This window comes from Budorcas taxicolor, chromosome 21, assembly GCF_023091745.1.
Source record: "Budorcas taxicolor isolate Tak-1 chromosome 21, Takin1.1, whole genome shotgun sequence".
NCBI lineage: Eukaryota > Metazoa > Chordata > Mammalia > Artiodactyla > Bovidae > Budorcas > Budorcas taxicolor.
Genome location: NC_068930.1, coordinates 62,743,208 through 62,758,794, shown reverse-complemented (window position 1 = coordinate 62,758,794; position 15,587 = coordinate 62,743,208). Strand labels below are relative to the sequence as shown.

Sequence of the window (15,587 nt, the reverse complement as noted above, 5' to 3'; positions counted from 1 at the left end):
ATCCACTTCAGTACTCTTGCCTGGAGAATCTCATGGACAGAGGAGCCTGGTGGGCTATAGATGGTGTCACCAAGAGTCAGACATGACTGAAGCGACTTAGCATGCATGCAAAAACACGGTGGTATATCCATAGTTTGGGCTACTATTTAGAAATAAAAAGGAGTGACCTCTTGATATACACAACAATGTAGAAGAATCTCAAAATAATTATGCTGATGGAGAGAAGCATGACCCAAAAAGTACTAATAAATGATTCAATTCATTAGTTGTAGATCACAAAGGGGCACAACAAAATTTTTGAGGGAACAGCAATGTTTGGTATTTTATATGCTGGTTTCATAGATATGTCCATATGTCAAAATTCACCAAATTGTACACATTAAGCATTTGCAGTTAATCATAAGTCAATATACTTCAAGAAGGTATTTTTTTAAAGGCTTTCAAATGTAGTTTTCCTTCCAGTTCATAAAAGAACATATTTCAAAAGATTAGGACTCTTCTTTAGTCATTTATAGAGAAAGTAAAAGTAGTGTGATACTGAAATAATTTATTAACTTTAATAACATAGCACAGTTAATACCGGTCAGAAAGGAGTTAGGTGTATATGCATGTGAAAACATACCATTTCCAAAAGAAGTAGTTCTTCTCTTTCTTTCTCTTGATCCAACAAATCTTTCTCATAAAACTTTTTCTGAAACTAAGTTTAAAGTTTAAAATGAAATTGTGAAACAGTAATGATGAGTCTCTGCCAATTTTTAAAGATTCCTTTCCACACAAGGTAAAGGGAGTATACTTACAGCATCCATGGACATTTCCATTCTGTCCAACTCTAACACGGTCTGTAAAGAAAATGTTTTAAAATAATTCAACAGCAATTAAATCAACTACTCATTTCTCAAAAAGACTCTTTTTCTAGGAGAGGTCCAAAGAAGAGATTTCTCCATTATGTGAAAGGCTATCATTTGGTTTAATATTCTTGGTTCCTTTCCACAGAAACTTTTGATCCTTATGACATTCTAATGAATAAAAAATATTTTGCTCTGAAAGCATTCTCTTAATTTATGTCTTTCAGAATACACTGTCTGAAATAAATTATTTCAATCAAACACTGGCCCATCTAATCCAGGGTTCTATCTCTGACAGACGACAGTACTTCTTTACAGGAATAACTCTGATGGTCAAGATAAAAGTACGTTTATTCATATGTCCAAAGCTATTGACTGCAAACATAGTATTTATTTGGTTTTATTTTTATGGTGAAATTTATGAAAATGTTGTAATTCACATCATGAAATATTCCTTTTAAATGAAATTACTTCTCATCTTAAAAAAACTGACTAGACTAAGCTATTTCATTTTTATCACAAAGCTTTGAATAGCTTCCTGAGGGGTCCCCACACCAATACATCAGTTTGATAAACATTATAGTACAGAATTTTTAGGAGACAGAATGACTTCCTCATCTGCAATGTTCTTAAAATAAGCACTGTACTCCTGAATAATCCATTCAATAATCTATCTATTTAATTATAGCATTTTGCCCCTATTTTATGGGGTCAGCTTGAGTTATCTCTTCAGTTTATATATAAATACTAACTAGAACTTCCCTGGTGGGGGAGGGGTTAAGAATCCACCTTTGGATGCAGGGGACACAAGTTCAATCTCTGGTCAGGAAACTAAGATCCCACATGCTGCCAGGCAACTAAGCCCACACACCACAAGGGAGATCTTACATGTGGCAACATGCAGCCAAATTAACTAATTATTTTAAAAAGTAATTGTCTCATATTTACTATTTTGAAAGTTACTGTAATTAAATGGTAAAGACAGACATATCTGGTAAAAACAAATGTATGTATATCTATGTTTTAAGATTTAGATGTATGTCCAGATTCTGAGTATTTCTGATTATTTCAATTAATGAAAGGAGAATTTACATTTCAGTAAAAGAAAATTATACTAATTAATACTAAGTTATCAAATCACTTTTTAAAAAAGCTTCTTATGCAACATCACAAGGGTCCCTAGAAAAAAGAAAATAAAATCAAAGGGTTCTCTTTTTTGCCCCCTTATCACTGACACCAAGTTGTTGATGACATAAATTCATTTCTCTCACTGCAAATCAAGGCTCAAAAACTATGTATCCTGAATTCCACATTCAGATTCATAGAAATAACGACTTGACTTAATTTCATAAAAACATCAGGTAAATGTTTGGTGAAAAAGATTTTAAAGACTGTCAAGTATTTTCAAGTTTGACTTCACTAACCCAAATGTTTCGTGTTTCAGTGTTAAACACTGCCAAACAATCCATATAAGATCACAGGCTTAAAAAAAACTAACAAAAAAGCCATAAAACACAATGTTACATAGTTGAAAAGGGTTAAGAGGTCTCCATTCCAGCCCTGGAGCTACCACTTACTTACTAATAAGATCTTAAGCTGATAACTAACATTTCTAGGTCCAGAGCTTCTGCAAAGTCAAACAGATCACTGAAGGCCCTTCTAACCCTTTCATGCCTAAGTTCCTAGCTAGGGACTCAGTTGTGGGATATAGGTAGTTCCCTGACAGGGAATGAACCTGGGCCCCCTGCATTGGGAGCGTGGATTCTTGGCCACTGGACCACCAGGGAAGTCCCAGGGCTAAGTTTCTATCAAATGTGACTTTACCAACAAAGTCTTACCAATTATAATCACTTATAAACAGTCTGGTGAGTGAAACAGTCATTATTAGCTGAAAAGTATTTACAGAGTACCTAAAATGCAAGCTCTCTCTCATAGAGCTTATATTACCAGTAATAAAAGCTTAATGTTTCAGCGCCCTCTGTGCTTAGTTACTCAGTCGTGACGTCCGACTCTTTCTGACCCCATGGACTACAGCCCACCAGGCTCCTCTGTCCATGGGGATTCTTCAGGCAAGAATACTGGAATGGGTTGACATGCCCTTCTCCAGGGGATCTTCCCAAGCTGGGGATCGAACCCAGGTCTCCCACATTGCAGGTGGATTCTTTACCAGCTGAGCCACCAGGTGGGTGCTTTCTTAAAGAACTTCCCTCTCCAGTTAGAGCACACATCCACCAAATCCTTACTACTCTAGCAATGATTAAAATATTTTAACATACTACTGTTAGCCCATCAAGTTAAAAATAGTGAAGCTATGATTAAGATCATCTTAACCCAAGAAAGACAAATGCCATTGCAAGAGGGATACTTACTCTTTTGACAATAGCCAGAACATCTTTATCTTTTTCTTGACAGAGGAGTTTTCTCACACACATTTCCAACTGCTGAAGTAGATGCTTATCTGCAGGAATCTTCAGAGTAGATTTCACTTTGGGCAACAAGTAGCAAAGTTTCATTCTATAATAAATTAAAAAGCATTAACCTGTGAGTAAATTTAATAACCTGGAATAATAGTCACATGAATTTGAAAGAAAATTCAAGCTTTAGCTAGCTTGAGAGTTTATTATGCAATAAATATCTATGGAGGGCCCATGATGAGTCAAGCATTCATTACTCTGGGTGCTGAAACATTGCAGTGAATAAAATCAACACAATTCTCTGCTCTCTCACAGAGCTTTCATTCTAGTCCACAGGTAGGGAGAGAGGATAAACAAATGAATAATTGTTAGTCGCTCAGTCGTGGCTGACTCTCTGTGACCCATGGACTGTAGCCCGTCAGGCTCCTCTGCCCATGGGATTCTCCAGGCAAGAATACTGGAGTGGGTTGTCATTTCCTTCTCCGACGAATGAGTAATATGTCCATCAAACAGTGGTAAGTGCTGCAGAAAAAGATAAAGCAAGGGAAGGTGAAGGAGTACCAAAGGAGGCGGGTTACAAGTTTCAAACAGGTAGTCAGAGAGGGTTTCTGTGAAGCTTTCACTGAAAAAAAATGACATTTAAGCAAAGACTTATAGTAAACTGGGGACTAATCCATGCGAATACCTAGAGAAGACTGTTATCGTAAGAGCAAATGCCCTGAGGGGAGCCTGCCTTAGGAGTTGCCCCAAATTAACAAATTGGCCCAAACTGGCTAGAGTGGTGAGAAGAGAGCAAAAACAAATTTAGCTAGAAGCCTGAGTGTGGAAATAGGAGGTCAGATCATCCAGGGCCTTGCGACTACAGATTGGAAACTGGTTTTATTTTGAGAGCAATGAGAAGCCATGAAGGGTTCTGCACAGTGGGGTAAAAAGATTCAACTTAACATTTGGGAAGTATCATCTGGTTACTGTGTTGAGATTAGACTGTAGGTGGACAAGGACAGAAGGGATAGGATAGAGGAGGCTCTTTCAGTAATCCAGGCCAGAATCCAGTAATTCAGTAACCCAGTATGATGATGGTGGCACCACCATCACTCTGGTTCTTGAACCAGAGAAGCAGCAGTGAGGCGGTGGGAAGTGGCTTGTATCTGAATATTTTATACAAGCAGCAGGTTGTGCTGAGGGCCTGGAGGTAGAATGACAGAGAGGAGGTCAAGGCTCTGACCCGAGCAAGTGGCAAGACAAAATGGTTATTTACTGAGATGGAGAAGATGGCAGAAAGAGCAAGTGTGGATGAGGAAGGTGTGGCTTAACTGGACAGATTAACTCTGAGGAGCCTGTTAGGTAGTTGATGGAAATGCAGTGGGCAGTTGGCTCGATGAGTCTTCTGTCCAGGGTGGATGCCCATGCTGGAGATGTGCTGTCAGGAATCTTCAGAACATAGATGCTATGTGAACCAGGAGCCCAGAGAATTACCCAGGCAGCAAGTGCAGTTTGAGAAGGAGAGATAAAAGGAGAGTTTCTATGTCACCACCATGGTCCAAATGGGCTGATAAGGAAGCAACAAACAAACTGAAGAATTCCAGGAGAGTTAAAAAAAAAAAAAAAAAAAAACAACCTACCAACCAAACAAAAAACTTCCTAGGAAAAGGTGGTGCAGGAAATGTTCTATTTACTAAGCTAAAATTCTATTGCTTTGCCAGGGCTGTTGTCTTAATTTGTGGCTGCTGTATTCATTCATTCATTTGTCTCAGCACTCTCCAGATACTATATTTTTATTTCTATGCCAAAGCTTGAGACAACTAAGTCCCACTCCTAGAGTTCTCAGGATGCTTTCTCAGCTGAGCTTCAGTCGAGGATTCCTCATATACAAGAAAATTTGCTTTTTATTTAACCAAAAAGGCAAAAGACGTTTCTTCCCCAGAATTTTCATCTCTGTACATAGCAATAATAGTCTCAAACTTATTCAGGACTCGCCACGGATACTGCTAAGCATAGTGGTGATGCTTTCTTTAGTTAAGAGGTCCCAATCACCCCCAAAGAGAATTGTTTTCATTTCTGGCAGCTGAAGAGAAGGCTCCTCTGAATACCAATAGTCTTTTTTCTAGCCTTGATATTGTCCAGACTCGGTGATTTTAATTTTAAACATTGACTTAAGGAAAAACAGAAACAATTAGCAGTCCATGCACACTTCATTCTTTATAACCCAAGGCACATCTAGAAAACCTACATGCAACGGAAGCTACCTAAGCCTTAGCAATTATTTATCTCGATGAGAATCCTGGGCCCAGGAGATTATGAAGATTTCAAAATTAAGGACCACACTTTTCAGGTAAGCTAAATTTTGCATGTACACTATCTCAGGTATTTATTCCTCAGAACACCCCCATGAATTAAGTACCAAGGAAACTGATGCACAGAGAGGTTCTGTAAGTTGCCGGGACACACAGCTGGTGTAGAGGTCACAGAGTGTGGCTACAGGCACTCTCCTTCTAACCTGCACGATCCTGCCACTCTCGCCTGTGGCGGCTTCCATTTTATCCGCCCATCTCTACAGAGCTGGGCGAAGGCTTTGGCATCCAAGAGTACATGGTGTTGCTGGATCCATTTTTTTTGGCTGGCAGCTGCACAGGCAGGAGAGTCAGAACCAAGATACATGGCTATACGATGATCTCTTACTCAACAAAACCACCAAGACTCACAGAGCAATATTCATCTTCATTTGGTTTTTGAATTGACAGGTTGCTTTCTCTTAGAGTCAATGCTATGCTGCTAGTCACACTGACTTGAGTAGAGATGATTTCATTCCCTTTCCAACAATTTTTGGGAACTGTCAGATAAGGGATAATGCAATCTGCTTTTCTAGAATCTTTTCTTGGAATCTGCTTTTCTAGAATCACAACTTCAATTTGCAAAAGGTTTACAATGTGGTTGGATCCATTATCTATTTACCAAGAGATAAATTCTAAAGAACTGCCATTAGGGTCTTTCAATCTACTTAAAACCACTTTAATTTAAATCTCAAGTCAAGGAAACCTTAGCTCTCATTTACAGAGCACAGGGAAGATGCACAAAATACTAAAGCCAATGCTGTTATGTTTTCTGTATTTTCTCTACAAAATAAAACCAATATCTAGATTTGCTCCTCCTAAATAATGCTCATAACATTCTCAGGCTGAACTCTTCAACATCTTTTGACAAATCTTCTTGGTATATTTCTTTCTCAACAACTATGCTATTAGTCTATGCTTATTACCTGGCCAGTTCTTCCTGTTAAAAAGTGTTAAATGATTGTACGTTGCCTACAATGCACATCAGTTGTTTATAAAAGATGCACATATGTCACACAGCATGAAACGAGCATGAGGCGTGGCTGGCGTGTGAATACTCAGCAGGGAGCTCTGTAGTCCTGTTCAGGAAGTCTTGACTCTGACTGTGTCTCCTACGGATGTGAGTTCCTCACACATGGAACACCGACATAGAGCATAAACACAAACCTCACGGCTGACAGTTAAAAATGCTCTTTAAATCAGTATGCAATGTACAAATAACTCAAACACTGTGTGTGTACGTGTGTGTCTACTTAATGCCACTGAATTGTACAAAATGGTTAAAATGGTATTATGCTATGTATATTTTACCACTACTTTTTTTTAAAAAAATAATATGCTTATTTAGGAAGGAAAAAGAAAGCAAAATACAATTTATTCATTTTTTTCAATTTCCAAGCAAGCCATTTTCAGGCCTGTTTCATTTAACTTCACAGTTAATTAATCAAATCCAATTACCATTTACTGGATTTCAAAACTGTGAGAGAGCTGAACAAAGGAAAAAGAAAAGAAAAAGACTTGGAAACAGCCCTGCTTCACTGAATAAAGGGGCTTATAAAAATGGACAGATCTTCTCCAAGCCAACTTTGAACTATTTTTTTCTCTAGGCTTAAAAGATAGATAAGTTAATCATATCTACTCAATCTTCTCCTGGTGTCAGTGTGTGTATCCCTGTGGCTGGAGAAGCCTGTCAGTCTGGCTGTGACTACAGCTGTCAACCCAGTAAACTAAAGGCCTCAGAGAGTGTTAGAAGATCACACTTTCAAGTCCTACTGAGGCTCAATTAAGACTACCAAGAATTTCAAAACGAGTACAAGTTCTTGATTATTTTCAAGACTAAGAAAACACTTTTGAATAGCTCAGTTTCTTATTCATGAATAAGATACATTAAAAAATACAATTTTTTCAAATATATTCTTGGATTAGTATCATACCTTACATTTGCTACTGGATCATGTGTCAGTTCAATAGCAGGTAGAAAGAAATATTTACAGAAAAATGATTTGGAAAATATCTCTATAATAAATTCACAGGTATCCAAAAATCGGAGTCTGTTCCAATAACTTTTTCCTTGGCCCAGTTCTAGAAACAACAACAAAAAAGTTTTGAGTTTTAATTTTTCCTACATAAAATTTCCTGTGACAAAAATCACTAAGTCCATGACATTTTTTTTATACCCACAATTTGCTTAGCAAAAACAAGAGATAAGGGGAAAAAATCATATTATATACCCCTGAATTAATGAAAGCATAAAAAACAGAAACAAATTTATTAAATATTACATTCAATTCTTCAAGCATTTATTAAATATTGAAGGAACATATCTACTATTTTTTTTATTACCCGCTATGTGCTAAGTACTGATACATATTATCTCATTAAATCCTGAAAGCCCAACGGGAAGGGCATATATTTATTCCTCCTAAAAGATAAGGTACCGAGATTCATAGAGGTTAAAGGAACAGAGCTAGAATTCAAATGCAGGTCTGTATAACTTCAAAATCTTTTGACCAATGAAGTTAACTGTTTTCTTCCTCTTGTTTTCTTAAAATGCTTTGAAATAAAATCATATATAAACAAAATTATCACTGAAAATAATTCAGGTCAATATTTAAAGGATAATTTTTTCTCCCTTATTACACACATGTTCAAAAGCAAAATTCTTAATGTTTGAAACCAAATATAATCTCCATTCAAAATAAAACATTCTAAAGGGCAGGCCCTACCACTAAAAACTGAAAATTGAATTAAAATACAGTTTAAAAAAAAAAGGAAGATTAAAGTATATTGAGCAAAATTTTTCTTTAAACAGAATTTTATGTGTTCTAATTTTTTTTTTAAGTGGTGATCCATACTTAAAATGGTAAACTATAATAACCAGAAAATCTCATTACCTGTCTATGCTGGATAATAGTTTAATAAAAGCATTAAGGCACTATGGTCAAAGCAAGTACACAATAATTAACAAATTCACTAAGTATATATAGGTGTCTATCACTACTTCAAGAATTAATTCTTTAACCAAAGTTTTGTTTTGATTTTAGCCCATAGCAAATTAAAATATATTTGCATTTGTTAACTGACAATTTTTTAAGACATTATAAACCAGTTCGGCTCACTAGATTCACATTTGAGTGTACTATCAAGTCTATTCAAGAGAACAAAACCCACATTCTGTAATATTTAATATAGGAACACAAAACAAATTATTGGATTCATGGATAGCCTGCTTGTATCTTATTTTCAAATTGTATTCATCAGAATAGAAACTGAGTTTTCAACGACGTGTATGTATTTTAACATCTCAAGTGTAGAAATTCATGAAAGGTAGCCTAGAGTAGATGAATTTTTCATTCATCAAAGATCTGATCCTGTAAAAAAATTTCTAAAACAAACAAGAAATTAGCCTATAAAGCTCAAATACAAATATTTAGCAATACTGGCCTAATTATTCATAGCAATATGATAACATAAGCCAAATCTAACTAAGGCCAACCAGTTTATTTACTTTCTGTTCTCCAAATGAGAGAGAGTGATTACTTACGTTCGATTAATTTTTGAATCACCTCATGTCTCTGTTCCTGTTTACGATTATAACGTAGAAAAATGCATAGAGTTCGTGAAGCCGCCTTTTGGACAGGTAAGACATTCTTAGAGAAATAAGAAAAACAATTAAACAAGTCTAACGGTATATGCTCTAAATAATTTGACCCCACACATCAATTTTAAGTTATCGACTGAAAGCAGTGCTGTCTGGCTCTGAAATCAGTGTGGACGTGTCTTCATAATTTAATGTTATCAGTCAGGCAAATCAACTCATCTATCATACTGCAAAGTTCAAGTAATTTGGCAGAGTCACTTCCAAATCATCCAGATTTAATTTATATTTGACTCACATCTCCTTGGCACCTCATCTTAAGTGATATTCTCCCCAAATACATCTCAGCCACTTCTAGACCATGTTACTCATTTATTCAACAAACATTTGCTAGTACACACCCCGTGTCAGGTACCTCGCTAGAAACGTGCCACTTCTCAAATTCAGAGATCCTATGACCAGGTATACGTCAGATTCCTCTCACTTAGTTCTGCCTCCTCCATCTCAATACTATTCTTTAAGATCCCTGGTCCATGACACAGATAAAGTTTAGAATCCAAGGGACACCATGCCAGTTATTCTTACTAGTGTTTTAAACTCTTTGATCCTTTGGATTTGTGTCACACCAACTGGGCAGAACCTTAATTCTAAGTAAATTCAACCATCCATCTTTACTATGGCTTCAAACTATGCATCAGAGAAAAATCTCTCAACCAGGTATACTGTATCCAGTATAAATTCACATTCACTATCTTGACATACATATATATAACATTCAGTTCTTGAAGATTCAGACTATCATGATAGGGATGCTTGAAATTCAAATAGAAAAAATAGACATTGCTTAGAAAGTATTGCCTATTACCTCCTATTTTATACAAGCTATTTTCATTCTATCAAGTACCATTTTGTGCACTGTTTTTAATCTGTTGAAGGTAAAAAAGAATATTCACTATAAATTAGAACAGAAAATTTAAAAAATGTACATAAACAGAAATATCAGTCAAATTAAGGAAAATGAATGTTAGATAAATGAACTTAAATAAAACGATGTTACTCTTTTCTTTTATTTTGTATATACTAATATAAATCCAAATGCAATAAACACTAATTATTTGAAACAGAAATAATATAAAATATGTATATTTTATACCTCACAGTATAAGGTAATATTTTGGGGGCCAGAAATCAAAGACAAAGGTAATTATATCAAAACAAACAAAAGTCAGTTTAAAGAAACTGCAACCACTTGAGCATGTGAATAATGACTGAAATTGATTAAAATATTGTTCATATAAAAGATGAGTCTAAATGAAAGGATAAAAACAAAAACAAAATTCATTCATCATCCCTGGGTTAACTCTGAAAATTGATAGAGGGAAAGAATAAGAATTAATTCTCTCTTTACATTAGGAAATATATTTTAGTATAAATTTAAAAAAGCATTTATCCTGAGAAGAACGTCATCAACAATGTAGAAGAAAATAGAATTTTAAAAGCCACTCTTTTGTAAGTTCTAATGAAATAACTGATTCAGGCAAGGATCATCAATGGATGCTAAAACTGAAAGGTAAAAGGTGACTGGGAAACTGGGTATTCAGTGTTGAAGTGTCAGCTTCAGATTATGACAGATCACAAGGGAGAAAACACAATTTTGCAGTGAATTAACAGAGATGTCCCTGCCTGCACAAGCACTCTGAGCTCATTTACAAAGGTATGGGCGTCCACATGCAACACAACACAAAACACAGCAGCGCTGATAAAGAATTCTTGCCAAAAACATTTGACCTAAGACTCGGCAATATACATTTTAGTATAAATTAAAAAAAAAAAAAGATCTTCACAACCCAGATAATCATGATGGTGTGATCACTCACCTAGAGCCAGACATCCTGGAATGTGAAGTCAAGTGGGCCTTACAAAGCATCACTATGAACAAAGCTAGTGGAGGTGATGGAATTCCAGTGGAGCTATTTCAAATCCTGAAAGATGATGCTGTGAAATTGCTGCACTCAATATGCCAGCAAATTTGGAAAACTCAGCAGTGGCCACAGGACTGGAAAATGTCAGTTTTCATTCCAATTCCAAAGAAAGGCAATGCCAAAGAATGCTCAAACTACTGCACAATTGCACTCATCTCACACGCTAGTAAAGTAATGCGCAAAATTTTCGAAGCCAGGCTTCAGCAATACTGAACTGTGAACTTCCAAATGTTCAAATTGGTTTTAGAAAAGGCAGAGGAACCAGAGATCAAATGGCCAACATCCGCCGCATCATGGAAAAAGCAAGAGAGTTCCAGAAAAATATCTACTTCTGCTTTATTGACTATGCCAGAGCCTTTGACTGTGTGGATCACAATCAACTGTGGAAAATTCTGAAAGAGATGGGAATACCCGACCACCTAACCTGCCTCTTGAGAAACCTGTATGCAGGTCAGGAAGCAACAGTTAGAACTGGACATGGAACAACAGACTGGTTTCAAATAGGAAAAGTACGTCAAGGCTGTCTATTGTCACCCTGCTTATTTAACTTATATGCAGAGTACATCATAAGAAACGCTGGTCTGGAAGAAACACAAGCTGGAATCAAGATTGCCGGGAGAAATCTCAATAACCTCAGATATGCAGATGACACCACCCTTATGGCAGAAAGTGAAAAGGAACTGAAAAGTCTTTTGATGAAAGTGAAAGTGGAGAGTGAAAAAGTTGGTTTAAAGCTCAACATTCAGAAAACGAAGACCACAGCATCTGGTCCCATCACTTCATGGGAAATAGATGGGGAAACAGTGGAAACAGTGTCAGACTTTATTTTTTGGGGCTCCAAAATCACTGCAGATGGTGACTGCAGCCATGAAATTAAAAGACGCTTACTCCTTGGAAGGAAAGTTATGACCAACCTAGATAGTCTATTCAAAAGCAGAGACATTACTTCGCTGACTAACGTCCATCTAGTCAAGGCTATGGTTTTTCCTGTGGTCATGTATGGATGTGAGAGTTGGACTGTGAAGAAAGCTGGGTGCCGAAGAATTGATGCTTTTGAACTGTGGTGTTGGAGAAGACTCTTGAGAGTCCTTTGGACTTCAAGGAGATCCAACCAGTCCATTCTGAAGGAGATCAGCCCTGGGATTTCTTTGGAGGGAATGATGCTAAAGCTGAAACTCCAGTACTTTGGCCACCTCATGTGAAGAGTTGACTCATTGGGAAAGACTCTGATGCTGGGAGGGATTGGGGGCAGGAAGGAGGAGAAGGGGACGACAGGGATGAGATGGCTGGATAGCATCACTGACTCAATGGACATGAGTCTGAGTAAACTCCAGGATGTCTGGTGATGGACAGGGAGGCCTGGTGTGCTGCGATTCATGGGGTCGAGAAGAGTTAGTTGCACACGACTGAGAGACTGAACTGAAGACTGAGCAAGCCCTTATCAAACCTCCAGCTTAAAACAAATATGGAGAAGAGACAAACAAGTAAATCCATAGAGACATTCTACAGGACAACTAAGTCTCTTCCACAATTCAATGTCATTAAAAATTGGGGGAAGGGCAAAGAGGGAATCTGTTCTGGATTAAAAGGGAACTAAGAAATGTAACTACCTGAGGCTATGCATCAAGGTCAGGGGCTGCGGCCGAGAGGAGCTGCTGCATGCCTGAGGCCAGCGGCGGCGGCCAGGAGGAGAGACCCCATGTCCAAGGAGCGGTGGCGGCGCGGGTGCCGGAGGGCCTAGAGGAGCTATTCCATGTTCAAGGTTGGGAGGGGTGGCGGTGAGGAGATACCCCTCGTCCAAGGTAAGGAGCAGCAGCTGTGCTTTGCTGGAGCAGCAGTGAAGAGATACCCCACGCCCAAGGTAAGAGAAACCCAAGTAAGATGGTAGGTGTTGCAAGAGGGCAGACACACTGAAACCATAATCACAGAAAACTAGTCAATCTAATCACACTAGGACCACAGCCTTGTCTAACTCAGTGAAACTAAGCCATGCCCTGTGGGGCCACCCAAGAAGGGCAGGCATGGTGGAGAGGCCTGACACAGTGTGGTCCGCTGGAGAAGGGAATGGCAAATCACTTCAGTATTCTTACCTTGAGAACCCCATGAACAGTATGAAAAGGCAAAATGATAGGATACTGAAAGAGGAACTCCCCAGGTCAGTAGGTGCCCAATATGCTACTGGAGATCAGTGGAGAAATAACTCCAGAAAGAATGAAGGGATGAAACCAAAGCAAAAGCAATACCCAGCTGTGGATGTGACTGGTGATAGGAGCAAGATCCGATGCTGTAAAGAGCAATATTGCATAGGAACCTGGAATGTCAGGTCCATGAATCAAGGCAAATTGGAAGTGGTCAACAAGAGATGGCAAGAGTGAACGATGACATTCTAGGAATCAGCGAACTACGATGGACTGGAATGGGTGAATTTAACTCAGATGACCATTATATCTACTACTGCGGGCAGGAATCCCTCAGAAGAAATGGAGTAGCCATCATGGTAAATAAAAGAGTCCAAAATGCAGTACTTGGATGCAATCTCAAAAATGACAGAATGATCTCTGTTCGTCTCCAAGGCAAACCATTCAATATCACGGTAATCCAAGTCTATGCCCCAACCAGTAATGCTGAAGAAGCTGAACTTGAACGGTTCTATGAAGACCTACAAGACCTTTTAGAACTAACATCCAAAAAAGATGCCCTTTTCATTATAAGGGACTGGAATGCAAAAGTAGGAAGTCAAGAAACACCTGGAGTAACAGGCAAATTTGGCCTTGGAATACGGAATGAAGCAGGGCAAAGACTAATAGAGTTTTGCCAAGAAAATGCACTGGTCATAGCAAACACCCTCTTCCAACAACACAAGAGAAGGCTCTATACATGGACATCACCAGATGATCAACACTGATATCAAACTGATTACATTCTTTGCAGCCAAAGATGAAGCTCTATTCAGTCAACAAAAACAAGACCAGGAGCTGACTGTGGCTCAGATCATGAACTCCTTATTGCCAAATTCAGACTCAAATTGAAGACAGTAGGGAAAACCGCTAGACCACTCAGGTATAACCTAAATCAAATCCCTTATGATATACAGTGGAAGTGAGAAATAGATTTAAGGGACTAGATCTGATAGATAGAGTGCTTGATGAACTATGGACAGAGGTTCATGACATTGTACAGGAGACAGGGATCAAGACCATCACCATGGAAAAGAAATGCAAGAGCCAAATGGCTGTCTGAGGAGCCCTTACAAATAGCTGTGAAAAGAAGAGAAGCAAAAAGCAAAGGAGAAATGGAAAAGACAGAAGCATCTGAATGCAGAGTTCCAAAGAATAGCAAGAAAAGATAAGAAAGCCTTCCTCAGTGATCAATGCAAAGAAATAGAGGAAAACAACAGAATGGGAAAGACTAGAGATCTCTTCAAGAAAATTAGAGACACCAAGGGAACATTTCATGCAAAGATGGGCTCAATAAAGGACAGAAATGGTATGGACCTAACAGAAGCAGAAGATATTAAGAAGAGGTGGCAAGAATACACAGAAGAACTATACAAAAAAGATCTTCATGACCCAGATAATCACGATCGTGTGATCACTCACCTAGAGCCAGACATCTTGGAATGTGAAGTCAAGTGGGCCTTAGGAAGCATCACTATGAACAAAGCTAGTGGAGGTGATGGAATTCCAGTTGAGCTATTTCAAATCCTGAAAGATGATGCTGTGAAAGTGCTGCACTCAATATGCCAGCAAATTTGGAAAACTCAGCAGTGGCCACAGGACTGGAAAAGGTCAGTTTTCATTCCAATCCCAAAGAAAGGCAATGCCAAAGAATGCTCAAACTACTGCACAATTGCACTCATCTCACATGCTAGTAAAGTAATGCGCAAAATTCTCAAAGCCAGGCTTCAGCAATACGTGAACTGTGAACTCCCTGATGTTCAAGCTGGTTTTAGAAAAGGCAGAGGAACCAGAGATCAAATGGCCAACATCTGCTGTATCATGGAAAAAGCAAGAGAATTCCAGAAAAATATCTACTTCTGCTTTATTGACTATGCCAAAGCCTTTGACTGTGTGGATCATAATAAACTGTGGAAAATTCTGAAAGAGATGGGAATAGCAGACCACCTGACCTGCCTCTTGAGAAACCTGTATGCAGGTCAGGAAGCAACAGTTAGAACTGGACATGGAACAACAGACTGGTTCCAAATAGGAAAAGGAGTATGTCAAGGCTGTCTATTGTCACCCTGCTTATTTAACTTCTATGCAGAGGACATCATGAGAAACGCTGGGCTGGAAGAAGCACAAACTGGAATCAAGATTGCCAGGAGAAATATCAATAACCTCAGATATGCAGATGACACTACCCTTATGGCAGAAAGTGAAGAGGAACTAAAAAGCCTCTTGATGAAAGTGAAAGTG

General features: G+C 38.1%; 1 protein-coding gene across 1 annotated transcript in view; it reads right to left on the bottom strand.

The window, feature by feature from the left end:
* PPP4R4 (protein phosphatase 4 regulatory subunit 4) overlaps window positions 1–15,587 on the bottom strand; it is a 102,536-nt gene that overhangs the window by 17,079 nt on the left and 69,870 nt on the right. Inside the window, exons 16-20 of the mRNA XM_052659856.1 lie at window positions 9,134–9,239; window positions 7,524–7,671; window positions 3,215–3,359; window positions 798–839; window positions 623–697 (exon numbers count right to left, since the gene is read on the bottom strand). Coding sequence (XP_052515816.1) covers window positions 623–697; window positions 798–839; window positions 3,215–3,359; window positions 7,524–7,671; window positions 9,134–9,239 — 516 coding nt within the window. The remainder of the gene's footprint in view (window positions 1–622; window positions 698–797; window positions 840–3,214; window positions 3,360–7,523; window positions 7,672–9,133; window positions 9,240–15,587) is intronic.